The 16,609-nt window shown below is 56.8% G+C and overlaps 3 protein-coding genes across 3 annotated transcripts; all 3 read right to left on the bottom strand.

Annotated features, from left to right (window-relative positions):
* Window positions 1–169: 169 nt before the first annotated feature.
* PHYSODRAFT_321497 (hypothetical protein) lies at window positions 170–12,911 on the bottom strand (the record flags this gene model as incomplete). The annotated part of the gene is made up of 3 exons (XM_009516740.1): window positions 170–3,457; window positions 3,500–12,814; window positions 12,888–12,911. 3 exons carry the CDS (start codon window positions 12,909–12,911, stop codon window positions 170–172), a joined length of 12,627 nt encoding a protein of 4,208 aa, XP_009515035.1.
* A 183-nt stretch (window positions 12,912–13,094) lies between these two features.
* PHYSODRAFT_321496 (hypothetical protein) lies at window positions 13,095–15,840 on the bottom strand (the record flags this gene model as incomplete). The annotated part of the gene is made up of 2 exons (XM_009516739.1): window positions 13,095–13,319; window positions 13,396–15,840. 2 exons carry the CDS (start codon window positions 15,838–15,840, stop codon window positions 13,095–13,097), a joined length of 2,670 nt encoding a protein of 889 aa, XP_009515034.1.
* A 169-nt stretch (window positions 15,841–16,009) lies between these two features.
* On the bottom strand, window positions 16,010–16,597 carry PHYSODRAFT_474624 (hypothetical protein; the record flags this gene model as incomplete). The annotated part of the gene is made up of 1 exon (XM_009516738.1): window positions 16,010–16,597. The coding sequence occupies one exon, from the start codon at window positions 16,595–16,597 to the stop codon at window positions 16,010–16,012; it is 588 nt and encodes a 195-aa protein (XP_009515033.1).
* Between the last annotated feature and the right edge of the window lie 12 nt (window positions 16,598–16,609).

Raw genomic sequence — 16,609 nt, 5'->3', positions numbered from 1 at the left:
CTCCACTCGAGTTGCATTCACTTCACAGCATGCATATATTTATGTCAACCAAAATAAGCTACACATCAACCAGCAAAATGCAGTTCGCCACTGGCAACTTGGCCGAATAAGGAGAAAACGAAGCACTTCTGCGTCTCCTGCTAGCAATGTCTGCTCTGTATTCTGCTACTTAGTACCGCAGGCTGCAGAAGCAGGCCACGCCGGCCTTGATCCAGTACTCCTGGTCGGCGAAAAGCACCTGCGCGTTGGTCTCGGATACGAGCGAGTTCCGGAAGATGTTTGGCTTGTTGGCCGGAATCTCGAGCCACATGACGAAGTTCGTCGAGTGGCCAGTAGTCGACAGCGTACCAGTGCGCGTGAGGATCTTGTACACCGGACACCGGTAGATGCCTCGTTGCGGGGCTTCGCGATTCGGTTGCGGGAACAGGTGAATGACCGGCATCTTCGCGAAGAGCTCGCGAGGCAGCGGGTCGTCCAGCGCCTTGATCTCCGGGTTCCAGCGAGCTCCTTCCAAGAACAAACCGTAAGTGTAGCAGCCGTCCACCGGCCGCGTCACGAGCTGCTCGACGCTCTCAGGCATCATGATGAACTGGAACGACAGCGAGTCGATGGGCAGTTTGTATCTGCGCGCGTGGTTTTGGATCGTGCCAGTCATGAAACCCTGCGGGAAGAAGAAGCCCGAGATCCAAAACACGGCCGGGATACCGTGCGCGATCCAGTTCGAGATGAACGCCAACCGCTCGAGAAGGTCCTTGACCCAGGCACCAAGCGGCTTGAGGGACGGATAGGCTTTGGATTCCCACACGACAGGCACCTTCTGGTCATACAGCGACGCCCCCATGGCTTCAAGCTCAGTGGACATGACTACCAGACCCTTCAGACCTTGCTGCACCAGATGCAGAGTGCTCCTCATGACGGCCAGGAGCTTGTTGAATCGCTCCACCTCCTGAGCCAACACCGTGTTCATCGACTCGTCATATGATACAGGGTAGGCCGCTTGGACGTGCTCCAGGTCGAATTGAGCTGGCAACTGAGACGCAATGGCTTGAGCAGCGTCGGCGATGATTTCCTCACGACTCTTGCCTCCACCGGAGCTCACGCGTGGCTGCAACGACAGCAGCAGGTCGAAGGCCTCGTACGTCTCAGCTTGGGCACTTGTAATGTTGGCGTTCTCGTGCATGCCAAACACTTCGGGTTCAGGGTTGATCGGTAGCGTGTTGATGTAGTTGACGTAGCTCTCGTAGGCATTGCGGGGGTCGCAGTCCAGCGAGTAGTAGATGCCGCTCCTTGAGAACGCGTAGTCCTTCTGCAGGATGGCCTGCTTGAAGAACGTCATGAGAATGACGTCCGACGTTCTCATGTCCTTGTCGTCCGTGATTCGCCCGCCGTAGTTGATGGTGGACGTCATCACCTGCAGCACGTCAAAAGGCACATGGTCGTACGTGTCCAGGAACATCTCGAGCTGCGCGACGCTGATGTCGAGGTCCGTCTCGTTGAATTGGTACGGGATGTTCCACCCGAGTGCACCGAAGCGCTTCCGCTCACAAACTATGGCATGGTAGAAGCAGAGTCCAAAGAGCAGCTTGCGGAACACGTCGGGCTTTCGCGTCGCCCCGAGTCGAGTCTCATCCAGCTTGTAGTACGTGTTCTTGAGGTTCGCGCGTAGCCCTTTGGGCGCCTCCTTCGTCATCTTGACTCCGTCCTGCAGCACTGACGCAGGGAAGGCCGGGGTCGGCATACTCGTAAGCCACAAGCGGAAGTTCTCGTGGAGTTTGGTCGGGTCGAGCTCTTCGCAGATCCGTTCCAGCTCGGGCATCCAACTCAGCGCCAAGTGGCAGTTCTGTAGCAGTACCCACTCGCCCTTGGTCGTAGCACCTTCAATAAGGCGTGCGGCTAAAGTACCTTGACCCTGACCCAGAGCGATCGACTTGAGTTTGCTTTCCATCCCGGTGCTAACAGCGAACCCGTGCAAGTCCTTGGCTGGATCGGAGCCTTGAGATAGCACGAAGATCAACGGCGTGGTGGGGCTTGCATCGTCGAACGTGTTGGCGAGGTCGAACGGCGGAGGCTCAATGAACTCCTTGCCCAACTTGGAGCACACCAGGTTTTGGATCCCCGGCATCATCTTGTCAGGCCGCAGGACTCGCAGAATGCACAGCCTCTGGAACTCATCCAGCTTGGACAGTGATTCCCCAGGCAGAGGCTGGTTCTCGGGGTCTGTCGAGTCGAAGATGGCGCGGAAGACAGCTACATGCTTGGCGAAATCGACCTCCAAACCGCTGAACGAAGGGAAGCTCGCGAGCGCGCAGATTTGCTGCCATGCGTAGGCTTCTAGCCACCGACTAGCCGGGTTTTCCGCTTCGACAGGCGGACTAGAGCCAATACCAGACAGCAGGAAGCGCCATTCACCGGCATCCACTTCGTTGTTGCCTTGCATGATCTTGATGGTCAGCAGGAACGAGATAAGCAGCTTGTGCTTCTCAAAGAGTGAGCGACACACGTTCTTGTAGACCGAGTACGTGAAGTAATCGTTCAGGTTTGTGAGTCGAGTCTCGAGTTGAGCACTGGGCTTGGCCGATTGGATGCCGCGGATGAACAGCCCCGTGAACCACGTCAGCGAATACTGGTACATTGGATCCACCAGTGCGAGGTCGGCGATGCAGAAGAACAGCAACGCCGCACGGAAAGCCACCGGACGGTACCCGTCACTGCGTGCATCGATCTCCTTCTCGGTCTCTTCCGCCTCTCGCATCTTGGCCATCACCACAGCTGAAGTCTCTTTAGCAGACGCCAGCGTCTCGATGAGGTTCGTATCATCCAGAATATTTCCCTCAGAGTGCGACAAGAGGTAGAGGATTTGGTTCTCAATCTCGTAGAGCTGCCGTTTACCCTCAGCATTCGATACCACAAGCTCGTTCTTCTTTGCTGCAAGCTCAGGTAGCTCCTTGAGCACCACCACGCCCAGCAACTGCTCCTCGAGGCCTTTCATGGTGATAGTGAAGTTCAAGAGACTCACCTTCACACAGACTTCTGGGGCGTAGTGTGGGTTGGCGAGCTTTGTCGTGAGGAAAAAGCGGAAGCTGTCGTTGTATGGAATCACGTTCTCACCCAGACGAATCATGTCCTGACCGCCTTGTTTGAATTTCTGCTGCAGCAGCACAGGCTCCAGAGCTGCATCAAGCTCCTCCCCCACGTTTTCCAGCAGTACCCACTTACCGAACCGCAAGCCATTCTCTAAGGCACGGAGGAATCCACGGTCCGACTGCTTCACCACATCCATCCCATTGTCGCAAAGCTTCTTGTCACGACCAAGATTCTTGATGAAGCGGTTGGCTTGGCCCTGCGGGTCGATCAGCAGCGGCCATCGTCGCGCACGCCCCATAATAATACCATTCTGCGTCGACACGGTATCCGTCGGGAGTCCAGCGATCTGCCACGCTCGCAATTTTACGGGGTCCTGTAGTGTACGGATCAAGTCGCAACCTGGGGAGTGCGGTACTTCGTGCTTCACCAGAGCCTCGTGCCAGGATGCTACAAGCTGTTCGCGGAATTCAGCCGTGAAGGCACCCAGGTAACTAATCGTGCCCGCAGATACGAGCACGTCTCCAGTGAGGTTAGCGTAGTCGAGAGTCAACTGCGCAACTGTCTCCTTCCAACGTGCTTCTTCGCCACCAAGTCCACCAATGAGTCGCTCAGCATTCTGCAGCTGAACTTGACACTGCACCACTTTCCTTCCGAGCTCCTCTTTCTTCGCCACTGCTCCATTGTACGACTGCTCCAGCTCCGCCAGTCGATCGCTCACCTGTTGCAGGTTGTCTTGAGCACCTTTGAGAACTGCTAGAGTTTCGTCGAGCTCTTTCTGAGCCTGTGCGAGCGCCTGCTTCTTGGGCTCGACAGCTTTCGCCACGAAGTGATACGTGTACATGGCTCGTGCCCACATACAGATAGCAGTACAAGCTTTCGAGGACTTCTCGATAGCCTCCGGCGTGAAGTTCGGATCCTCCATACTAGGCGCCACCTTGGTGATGATGGCATCGGGGATGTTGTCCTTGTCGAAGCCGAGCAGATTCTCCAAGAACTTGTTCGCGTTCGAGAGCACCACCTTCTGTGCTACCTCCCAGTAGTCATTGATCTTTTTACCAGGTCGATCCGGGTCCGGTTTGCTCACAGGTTTCTGACCAAAGAGGATACACACAACTTCCATCGTCAGCTTGACACCTGCAGGTGGGGTCTTGAGTGCTTTAACCTCATCAATATCAGCCTTTTTCAGACGATTCAGACATTCCACAGCCGACTCCAGAGCTGGTAGAGCAGCGTCGAGGTCACGTTGGGCTGAGTCTGCGATCTCCTTTGTGGCGCTGGCTTTGATACTGGCGGCCGCTTCCTCCTTCTCGACTGTGGCTTTGGTGATATCCGCTTCAGTGCTGTCTTTCGCGATCTGGACCATCATCTGCTCCACCTCCAACTGTGTTGCCGCAAGAACGGGCTGAAGCTCCACAAGCTCCGTCTGCATAGTGGCAACAATCGACTTGGTTTCTGAGAGTTTGTCCACACCATTCTGCAGCCGACTTCGCATCATGTTCACCTCCTCGCGCTTCATAACGAGCACGGACTTGAACGCAGACAACAGCTCCAAATAACTCGTCGGAGTCACGTAGAAATATCGTCGCAGAGTGTTGTAAAACTGCTTCGAGGCTTCTTCCACGCTTTGATGCACAATCTTGAAAGCCTCCACGAGAGCGGGGAGCTTGTCACCCAGCGCTAGATTTCCATCGCTCAGGATTGCCGAAGCCACGGAGTTGAGAGCTTCCGCAGGCCATTCACTGAACCAGTCGATGGTCGAGCAATTCACCAGTGACGGGAACATTCGCAACCGATCGCGGAACAGCCCACCCAGGGGACTCATGCAGATCACTAGGTGGATGTTACGCCGCACACGGTTGATATACTGCTGGAAGATGTTGGTCTTTGTTGGGGGAAGCTGCCGCTTCTGGCAGTCAACTCGACACGCAGTGATGATTTGGTCCAGATCTTCAGGTCCGTACAAATTGGGCACATTGCCAGCATTTAGAACGCCATTGAGATCTTCGAGCATTGTCTCGTTAACCACTTGGACGTCTGAGAAGAGGAACACAACCGGTGTGTCCTTCACACCTGCAAGCAGCAGACATTTCTTGACATCATCTCGCCACTCCGTGAGGCCGTAGCCCTTGACGATCTCCACCTGGAAACACTTGTAGCCAGCCATGAAGGTCGCAAGCTTCGTGAGACTCTGGCGACCACTGCCACCGACTCCGAGGAGCAGAGCGTTGCCCATAGGCTGCCGAATAATGCGCGAGATTCGAGACACATGCTCCACGGCGTCCATGAACAACACCAGTGACATGGGCGACTTGCTCTCCGCGTTGTAGTCGAGCAGATACTCGTCCATGATGTTCAGCACCTTGTCCACATCAACCACTTCCTCGTAGATCTTCGGGTCCGCCCCGGGCACCAAATAGTCGCCGTAGATCAAGTGCTCGTTCGTCACGACCTGGTCGTACTCGCGCTGGAAAAACTCCTTGGTCGACGAGCGCATGAGCTCGCGGAACCAGTCGTGGTCCTGCAGGGAGATCATTCGGTCTTCGTAGACGCGCTTGCACTCGTGCACCCACAGGCGAATCAACGAGTCCGTCTCCGTGATGCGTCGACTATCGCCCATGAGCATGCCCTGGAACACCTTGGCCAGGTCACGGAGGTTGAACGTATAGTGCGACTTTGCCGGCGTGGGGAGGAGCTCGCGGCAGATCGTATTGTAGACGCTAATGGAGGCACGGACGACGTTGTCCGTGAGCCGCCCGATCTCCGGGGGGAAGCCGGAGCTCAAGAAGTTGCCCAGGATCGTACTGAAGATGATGGTCTTGCTGTCATCGCCGAGCTCGGCGTAACCCACCACGTTGAAGTGACGAACCAAGCGTGGGGTGATTGGATTGCGTCCACCACCAGGAGGACCCATGGAAGCCACGAACAGAATGTCGATGATACTGCGGAAGACGAGCAGCTTGCGGTCGTACCAACCACCTTGGTCGAACCATTGGCGTACCAGTTCCAGCGGTGGTTGGGCGAAGTACTTCTCGCGCTTAGGCATGTTCAGATCATCCACGTAGATAATGTACTTCTTGCCTGCTGGTGGACCGTACACACCTTTCCGTCGCTTCTCCATCTTGGCGTCGAGCATATCCTGCGTTTGGTTGGCTGATGTCTGAGCCGAGAAGGAGATCGGAATGGGGATGTAGACATCAGCAGGCAAAGACTGCAGGTAGCGCGTGATGTTCACCGTCTTGCTGGTACCCGTACCGCCGACCATGAGCACGTGCTTACCCGCACTCATGAGCTCTTCGAGTAGATAGTTGTTACGCACAGAGTCGGCTGTAGGCACGACAATCTCGGCGAACGACGAGTTGGCTGGAACCTTGTACGGATTAACCGTGCTCATCCAGGGAACCCACTTGTGGCTGGAGAGCTGATAGCAGTAGTCGTACACTAGCCCACTGGGGGGAAGCGAGGGCTTGCAGTTGTTCGCCACCAGCTCACTCCGCAGGAAACTATCGAATCGCACCCGACCCGCATCATTTGTAGAGACGCCCACAGACCAGATCAACGCGAAGATGAACAGCGGTTCGATATCGTCTTTGAACTGCAAGTTGGGAGTCTTGGACGCTGGTTGTGGCTCACCAGTGCCATCGGCCGATGGTTTTTCACGGAATGGGTCCAGAGTACAGTCCAGGATGTTCATGAGACTCTGAGCTAGATTGTTGTCCATGGTGGGGACGAGCTCGCCCAGAAAGGACCGAATGAACGTGACGGCCGAGTACAAGTACACGTCAAAGAGCCTCATGAAGACATGCGCGAACGGCGCGACTGATTTCGGGAGGTTCTCGACCCACGAGTCTACAAGAGGACCGAGACCTAGCGTGCTGGGCTCCATGTACACCATACCTGTCCGACTGACGGTAGCCGGGGAAGCCACCGATAGATCCTCCACCTCGAACATCATCGTCATTTGCTTGGACATCTGCAGCATTTCGCCACTGTTCAGGCACAGCTTCTTGTTGTCGTCAAGCACCGTGTTCATGTTTTCAATCCAGATAGCATCTACAGGCCCGTCAAAGATGACCCACTTGCGGTCGGGCTTTGTGTCGCTGGCAGCAGCACGGTATAGTGTGGATAAAATACCGTCCTGCCACTCGTGTGTGTTGGCGTCGAACTCACCGTAGAGCTGGCCCATGGTGATGGATTTGGGGTTCAACTGGTATTTGATCACCTTCTCGAACGCGAATCCAGACTCCCCTCGTCGCCTCAGTTCTGTCAGCGCGTCAGCCAGCACAGCAATGTTGCACGATTTCCCACCCCCAGTAGCGCCGACAACCATTAGACCATGTCGCACTACAATCGTTTCGTACAATTGGATGCACTTTGTAAGGAAGTACGGCACGGGCTGTAGATTCAGGCGGTGGGTTTGGAGCTTTATCACGCTGATAAGGGCTCCGAGATCCAAGTTGGGGCGGCATTTACCCGGGAACAAATCGCTGATAATACCGTTGAACAGCGGGATATCGTGTGCCAGGAACTTGGGCAAGTTCACATCCTGCAGAGCACGCAGCAGCAATACGTCTTCGTCCATGTCGGGGTCATCGCGCTTGAGGTTACCAGCTGCCGTGATCACAGTCTTCACGGCGCGCATACCGTAGTCGTAGTGGAACTGCGACGAAAGCTGTTCCGAGCAGAGCTTGAACGTCGTCACCATCTTAGCGCCGAGCGCGCGGGCGTCCGAGAACCCGTAGGCGAAAAACATGATCTCTCCGATCAGGGCGTAATCCGGGACCATCATGGCCACAGGACGGAAAAGTGCCGCAAGCGAGTCGGGCAGCTCACTACGTCCGGCGTAACCGGGGTTCATGGTGATGAACACGCCGAATTGATCACTGAGCTTGATGTCGGAGCCTTCAAAGACGATTCGTGTGTCACCACGACGAATACCGAGCTGCAGGGTCACGACTTGTTGCCCGACCACCGAAAGCACTTCGATGTCGATACGGTTGAACTCGTCGAAACATGCCCAAGCTCCACAGGATGCTAACCCTTTGAAGAATTTACCCATTGCGATGTAGTCCAGACCATCTGAGCAGTTGAACACGACGCACTGCTTGGCCAGCGCCTTGGCCAGATCTTTCGTTGTCTCGGTCTTCCCAGTACCGGCAGGACCAGCGGGGGCCCCACCGAGGATCATCTGCAGCGCTCCCATCAGCGTTAGATAACATTTATCAGTCAGCGGCGTGATCACAAGTCGGAACGAGTTTCCGAGGTACTCGTAGCCATACGGACGCCTTGAAGTCACTGCTTGCACCCACAGGTTCTTGTCTGCCCAGTAGTACTTGAGCTGCGAACTCCACAAGAAATCTCCCTTGGACTCGACGTTTTGGGCCACGAGTTTGCGCGTCACATCTCGAGCGTGCACATCGATAACCGTCAGAGCACCACACGTGATGCGAGCCATGTTGTCAAGGTTGCCCCGCACGAGCGTGACCATATCCGCCAGTTGTCCGAGCTGTCGAGTCATCATCTTCTTCACACCTTCGCGTCCGTCAGCATCCATGGCCTCCTCCATCTCACGCGTCCAGTGCATTTGACTGCCGTTGAGTACGCACATTCCCGGCCACTTTTGAATCCAGAGAGACCGATCGATCTGCGTGTAATCCGCGATAGCGCGCTCCATGATGTCGCGGATCGAGAGCTTCATCATATCCTCGACCTCCATCATCCAGTGCTCCACGTTCTTGCCCTTAGGGTCCACCATGGCTGAGAACGGAACCTTTTCGCCTTCTGCGGAAATCATGGCGCTAATGTTCAGGTCGTCTTCGAAAGTAACTTGGACAATACCTTCAAAGCATTTCTTCAAATGCGGCTGCACAAGCTTGACGTCCTTAGACTCTGACAGGATGGACAACAACTCATCGTTTGAAAGGAAGTAGAAGCGTGCGAATGCTGAGCGCTTGACCTCGAGGTAGTCGCTCAAACCTTTCTGAACCAGCTCCAGGAAGTGATTCGACTCTCGGAATCTCTCCAGTAGCTTGGTACTCCGACAGAACTCGACGCACTTGGGTTTAGCCTTAGCCGACGCAAGAGTCTGGCGCCAGTTCTTGTCCACAGACGCAAACCGTTTGCCCTCTGCGGGGAGCTGCTTGTTGATGTCTGGGGACTCGAAAATGGGCTGCAAGTACAGCCAGTTGCGCTGCACTGCCAGCCACTCCTCCAGTACCTCCGAGATCAGCTGCAGGGTCGAGTTCCACTCGATGATCTCCTCCTCGAAGGGACCTTTAAACGACGAGAACATCATGGCCTGCGTCATGGTCACGTGTTCGTCCAAGATGGCCTGGATCTCGTCCACACCTTTGATCACATATGTGCCAGTCTCACGATACGCTATGATCTGTAGATCCACACTCTCCCAGGCTGCCTTCATCGTTCGCAGGGCCTGTTCAACTTGGTATTCCTTCCCTGCAGCCTCGGCCACCTTGACGATGTCGTCGATACGGTCCAACAGATTCAGCTGGAAGATGTTGGTAAGGGTGAAGCTCTCGTCGATCTCCAGCGCGAAGCCTAGACTCTTGCTGAGCTCCTCCCAGTGGCGAAGACGCATTCCTGGGTTGCGCAGAGCTACAATGAGTGGGACGTATGGCTTGAATACGGAGATCTGCTCCTTGACCGTCTCTGCGATCTTCGAGCACGCCTCGTTGCCGCTGTTGCTGAAGAACTTATAGGCTTTCTGAATCCCCGTGCTGTATGTGTCAACGAGCTTCTCAACCTGCTCTGCATCAATGTCAGTGAAGCTTCCTTGAATCCATGTCTTCCGACTCTGGATCCAGTTGTAGGACGTGGACCAGAGCTGGTGATACGGCTCGAACGTCTTCTTGGCGCTCGCCAGTGCATCGTAAGACGTGACTTCGTGACCGAAAAGCGTCTCCCGACTATTGAACAGCATCGCGTCTTGCTGGGCTTGCTCCAGCTTCCGCTGAACGGACATCGCGTGGTGGGCGACGTCGTCCACAAAGGCTAGGTTGTCGTAGCGCGAGAAGGTCTCGATCTCATCTTGCAGCGCAGCCAGCGTCTTCTCGAAGCGTTCCTGTTCGGACTCCATCTGCTTGGCGAACTTCCCCTTGCGCTCCTCAAGTGCGTGCTTGAAGCGTGAACTCTGTGCCAGCACCTTGCTAGGCCAGCCTTGCACCTGCCACGTGAGTCGGAGGTGCTCGTCACTGACGTAGTGGCGGAAATCGTCGATGAGCGTGTTGTCGCGCATCATTTGGGAGATTTCTTCCTGCAGCGGGGCCAACAGAGCAGGCAGACCAGCGATATACTCCTGAAGTGCAGTGAGACTCTCGATATCCTTCGGCGTTGACGACAACGTCTGGTTAATCTCGTCGAACTTGCTCATGATGCGCGTCGCCACTGTGAAACAATAAGTAACTTGAGCTTCCAACAACCGCGCAAAGCTATCGCGGTGCTTCTTCGCCAACGTAAAGCGAATGTTCGTAAGATCGACCTGAAACAGCCCCAGGTTCACTGCACGAGACGGAATGGTCTCCATTAGTCTCTCCTCTTCATCCCGGTGATAGGCTAACAGTCGACGGAGTTCATTCAGCTCAACTGGGGGGAGAAGAGGGGCAGGTTCGCCGTCTTCGCCTTCTGGATTCCCCTCAGGCTGCACACGAATGATCGACTTCAGATACTCGTCGACGTCCAGATTGAGCAGTGGGATGTACTGATCGAACTGGCGGTGATAGTTCAGCAGAGGCTGCGAAGCTCGCTCACCGATGTCCCCAACGTGCTTCTTAAGGCCAGCCACCGACTGCGCAGAGTCCTGTAGACACGCAATGCTTTCTTGATTCGGCCAGAAGATGCGATCCATCACCAGCCTCTCCACCAGCTCCAGCGACTTCAGGCGATCAAGGACGACGTCAAACTGGCCAGAGAGGGCACCCTTGAATTCGTCCGGGCTCGTCACGTACTCGAAGCGGTAACCTTCACGAGGCTCCACTGGTTCGATTGGGCACTGTGCTGACCGGTCTTGCACGTTGGCTAGGGACCATTCTCGAATCTCTGCGGCACGTTTATCTACTTCGCTTTGGTTTAGAATGTGCTTTTCGGGTGAGATGATCAGCTCGACACGAAACAATGGTTGGTGCGACGACACAGATGGAGGTAGAGACTCAACTTCGGGCTTCTGCTGGGGGTCAGTCTGCTCCGTCGTCAACACCCGTTCGTGGATATCGCTGGGCCCCCGTATCTCCACTTCGTAACCCGCCATTTCTTCGACAAACTGCGCGTAGCCTTCGAAGTTGTGCTGAATAAGCAGGCGGAGTGTGTCTGCGACCATATAGTTCACACGCCGCAAGAACCGACGGAGTGGCGTCTCCAAGTACTTTTGGCGATTCGGCTCCGCTGGATTATAGTGTGGATGTTGAGCTTGAGAGAAGTGCAGTTGGATGCGCTTGGCCGCCAGTCTCGTCCAGTAGTCCCGCATGAAGCGCAGCGCCGTGTGGCTCATTTGCGCATGCAACGAATGGAACTCGGCCAGCGTGATGCTCTTGGGCTGTGGTCGTGCGCCACCACCGAAGCTGATCTCCGTAGGCTGCTGCTCCAGCAAAAGCTTTTGCGTGCCCACATCCACGCAGCTTCGACGTACATCCAGCAACGCATTTACTGCGAACGGCAGGTTCACGAACTTATTTGTGGCAATGTCTAGGAACCTACGATTGAAGTCATATACTGGAACAGCAATGACGCCGCATTGGGGTGGAGGCGGTGGGGCGGACACCTTGGGCAGTTTGAGGCCGGAGAACTCGCAGTGCATATCGTCCACATTGGTCTCGAAGATCAGCTTGTTCATCGTGTACATGTAGTCAGCATTAACCTCCTCCAGTAGCGTCGACGTTCCGATGTTCGTAGGCACTGATGAAGAAGACAGCGTGAGTTGGAGAATGTTGCCGATCGTCTGGGAATCCAATTGAGTATCCGAGCTAATTGGCATGCTCTCCACGTAAAGCGACTGGCGCAGCGCCGCCTCCGCTTGTTCACGCCGCTGCACAGCACGCTGAATGCGCTGGCCGAAGGCTTCACAGTCGTCTTTCTCGAGACACAGCAGCCCACGATGCATCACAGGTGATCCCACACGCTTTCCAGCCGACCACGAAACAATAAAGCGACCAAGTGAGGCGTCAAATGCCGTCACCATGCAGCTGGACCAGCTTCCTGCAACGCCGGTGCTATCATCCAGCGGCAGACCCACCGCCTTCATCGGCAACCGCTTCGCCAGCTCTGGACGCTGGCCGACTGCTCCTGTGTCTATCTCCACGTCTAGAAAGCACCACAGGGGAAGAAATGTGCCCGCGATGCATGCATAGGGATCGCCGTCACCGGCGTATGAAGCTGCAATTGCTGGGTGTCCGAGTCCCTCGCGCGGAACCTGCGACTCAAGCCATTCTGCCAGCGCTGCCCCTGTCAAACTGCCAGGGGCAGCCTTTTTGGAGCGCTCTGCTAGCTTGGAAGGCGTCTTGCTGACCCTATGCTTACTGAGTCTGCTCGCTGCTTCACCGCTCGCGCCGTTCTGGATCGGATAGTTGACCGGTTGGACTTTAGGCGGCAGGTCTTTCGTGGAAGGCGCTTTCCCTATGGTCCCGATGAGGGATCCGAACGCTGACTGCATCGAGCTCGTATCATCCTGCTCGTACTTGTCCAGGGCTTTCAGTACGAGGTTGAGCGACGCCGCATTTGCTGACTAGGGATGGAAAAGAGAGCCAACATGTCAGTGCGTGTCAACAGTACTCGTGAGGGGAATGGATATCCCTTACCTTCTTGGAGTTGCGCTTGCTCATACGGCACTGCCCTCAAGTCTACCTTCGCGGCAGCAAGGCTCGGGCACTTCCACTTCGTCAAATACCTGGTTGCGGCTCTTCAAGCCATTTCCGTTTCACGACTTTTCACAACAGAAACAAAACACACCGCGCATATTGAGAATAGTTACCATTCACTGTCAATAGGCGGGTCGAACCGCTCAACTAGGCTGCCGCTTCTTTCTTGGCACCCTCCACCGCTGCTTCGTTCGGCTTGTCATTTGCTGTCCCCACCGCAGACGTCACTTCATCCAGCAATTGCTTCAGCTCGTGCTCGAGAGCCTTTTGCCGGAACTGCTTCGAATATTGAATCGCCTGCTCGATGTACGTCTTCACCGCTGTCGGACCGCCCTTCATCGACCGAAGACCGCTGACAACAAACTCTTTTTCCTATATAACCACAAACACAGCAATGGGTTAGCAAATGCACCAGTGGAAGATTATACACGGACAACCGCTTTCGTACCTGCTGCGTAGTCGTACGGGCCTTGATAAGGCGGATGATGGTACTCCATGACTCCCAGTTCTCCGCTAGAACGCCGTAGACCAGTCGGACAAAGCTGCTGCTCTTTTCATCCTCCACGAAGTCGCCATCGTGGAGCGGGATGCCCAGCATCTGGGCAGCCTCTGCCTTGACGGAGTAGTTCGAGCCCACTGAGCTGTCCGTCATGACAGAGTCGCCGCTCTCGCTTCGTCCAGGAGACGAAATAGTCGACAAGGTACTGGAAACAGGGGAGCTAGGTGAGTGCGATGGTGACCCCGGTGACGACTTGAACGACGGCGAGCCGTGCATTCTGTGCGAGCGCTTGGAGTGCTTCTTGTCTCGCTTCAGTTGCGAGGACCGCTTGCGCGTGCGCTGGCGCTTCGGAGACTGGCCTCCCAGAGCAGCAGCTTCATCTGCTGCTTCACCTTGGTACACGTTGCTCGCCTTGGACGAGCTCTTCTTGTAGGGGTTGCCCAGATTGAAGCACAGTTGGCGGCGTCGCAATCCTGTGGGCGTATCTTCGTCAGGCTCAGCTTCAGCCAGAGGGTTGCGGAGCGCCTCTTTCTTGACCAACCGAGACTCGTAGTCACTCATGACGTCAATTGGCTGGCGATGCTTTTCATCTTCCTCCACAGCACGCCAACTTGGCGCCAACTTCAGCGGCGCCGCGTCATCCTTCGGAGCCGTCACGCGCGGAAGAGCAACCTGGAACTGATGCTTCGAGGACTTCTCGAAAAACAGCGACTTGCTCTTCTGGTGGGCGGCGCGCAAGTCTTGGAGCGACATGCTGGCAATGGCATCCAAAGTTGCGTCGGCTTGGTTCGATCCAGTGCCATCCCTGTTAGCAATGGGCGAGGCGGTCGGGGACGACTCCGGGATGCCGCTGCTGCGCAGGCCTGGCGTGGAGCTGTTTGCGTCGCTTCGGCCAGCCCGGGAGTACAATTTGTTGTTGCTGTCGCTCTCCGCAATTGCCTGCTCCCGGAGTCGGTTCAAAAAGTTGGAGATCTGGTAGCTCCGTCCGGAATCCTGGACTTCAGGAACCATGTCGTGCAGATTGTACTTGCGCAGTGCCTTCTTCAACGGGGCGTAGTAGTAGAGCGGGCAGCCGCTGAGGTACGACGAGAAGGACTCGCGCCACGAGGACGGCATAGCCTTCGCCTGGAACATCCACGTCCCCGTCGCCGAGTTGATGTTTTGGCCACTAGCCTGGTACACGCGAGCGACTTCAACAAGCAGTGAGAAGAGCTTGGGGAAGTTGTAGGGAAGCAGCACGAGCACAGCGTTAGCCGAAGGAACTCCAGGCCCAGACGTAGGCGCACGCAGCATTCCAATCGGGTCCCCGAGCCGTCCGTCTCCCTTGCTGCCTTGGACGTACACCAGCCAGCGTTGGCCGCGACTCGGCGTAGGACTGATGGACGTTTCCAACAGATAATTGTCCGCCGGGAACTTGAGCGTATCCAGCAGCATGTGGCTCGTCGCCGCCTCGATGGCGTTCTCCACGGTGCGAGAGTACACGAGCGTCGGATGCGCCTCGCGCGTGGGCAGCGCGACGGTGTTTCTATCTAGCCAGAAGGCTTCGGCCACGGGCCAGCAGAACTCCTTGCCACTTGGCAGCGGCGCGATGATGTTCCTTGTCGTGGGGAACTCTGCCTCCCCGTCCATAGCCTCGCACTTGAATTTCACCACCGCGCCGGCCTTGAGCTTGAGAATGATCTGGTCGATGCTCTGCTCCACGGCCGGCTTGGACGTGGGCATGTAGAGCATGCCGCCCGTGGCCTCACTGAGCGCCATGAGGTCCGCGGGCACGCTGGACTGGCCCTTGACGCCGTTCATGGTGGCCGAGAGCTTGAGCGCGACCGTGAAGAGCCGTTGGTCCCACCTGTACGGCTCGTACGTGAGGTCGGCGCCCACGGCGCTGGACGGCGCGATCGTGAGCGCGTCCTGGATGAGGCCGTCGGCGCTCGAGAGAGTCGTGGCGTCCGTGAGCAGCACGCAGACCGACACGTTGGTGTTCCAGGGCGCGCGCCCCAGCCCGTAGCTGTCCCAGTTGAACTGCAGGCGGATCTGGTTCATGAGCTCGAAGGCCTGCTTGAGCGCGGCGCCCACGTCGCTCAGGTCCGTGGCGCGCAGGTTCTTGAGCTCGCGCAGGAAGGCCTCCTTGTTGGTGGACTGGTCCCAGCCCACGCGCACGCGGCCGTCGTAGGGCACCGCGTCTGCCGAGCCCTTGCCGCCCCCTTTGCCGGCATTAGAGCGCGCGTCGCGGCCGCACGAGAGCAGCATGAAGTGGTGCTGGTAGCGGCGGCTCGGGTCGCGCACGCGCTTCACGAAGCGCTCCACCGCCGACTTGGCGTAGTCCAGCAGCGTCATACCCGAGCTCGTGCTCTGGTTCATGGACGCGCTCGTGTCCAGCACGAACGTCACCAGCATCTTGGCCCCCTCCCTGCCTGCCTGCTACTGCTTGTGCTCAATTGCGGAGTGGAAGAGTGATGGTCGATTGTATCGTACTTAATGAGGTGTAAGTAATTTATTTATTTTACCGAGACGTCCTCCGACGTCCTCCAGCGTCTACAACAACGGGACAGCAGCCGCCAGTTTTTCAGGCGCGGAACTTGCGCTTCTTGTGCGAGCGCTCGACGACGGCGGCTGTGGCGATGGTCTCGGCGTTGCGGCCCTTCCACTGGATGAAGTCCTTGGCGTCGCGGATGCCGGCGTCGAAGAGCTTCTTCTCGTCCTGCGTGAGCTTGCGCGTGAGCTCGGTCGTGTCCTCGTCCAGCGAGCTCATGGCGTTGTTGAGCAGGTCGCGGTAGCGCTCGCCGCCAAAGCACAGGCGCAGGATCTCGTCGATCTCCTGCTGGGCCGCGGGCTCCACGAAGGGCATGAGCTGGCGCCCCACCTCCAGCACGTACGTCGAGAACTCGCGCAGGTTCACGCTGGACGGCCCGGCCTTGAGCATGCGGCGGAAGCGCTTGGTCAGGAAGTGCGGCGGCTCCACCGACACGTCCCCGCGCCGCGCCAGCATCGTGGCCAGCCACAGCGGCAGCTCCACCACGGCGTGCTCCGCCAGGTCCGGCCTGCGGCAGCTCGGGTCCAGGTACCCGCAGTCCAGCGCGTCCGTCTCGAACGTGCACTTGATGCGCTCGTCGCCCGCCAGGATCTCGTCGATGTCCAGGTACCCGCCGCTCATGTTCATGCTGGT

The sequence above is a fragment of the Phytophthora sojae genome (genome assembly GCF_000149755.1).
Source record: "Phytophthora sojae unplaced genomic scaffold PHYSOscaffold_1, whole genome shotgun sequence".
In the NCBI taxonomy this organism is placed as follows: domain Eukaryota; phylum Oomycota; class Peronosporomycetes; order Peronosporales; family Peronosporaceae; genus Phytophthora; species Phytophthora sojae.
This window is presented reverse-complemented; position numbering and strand designations above follow the sequence as displayed.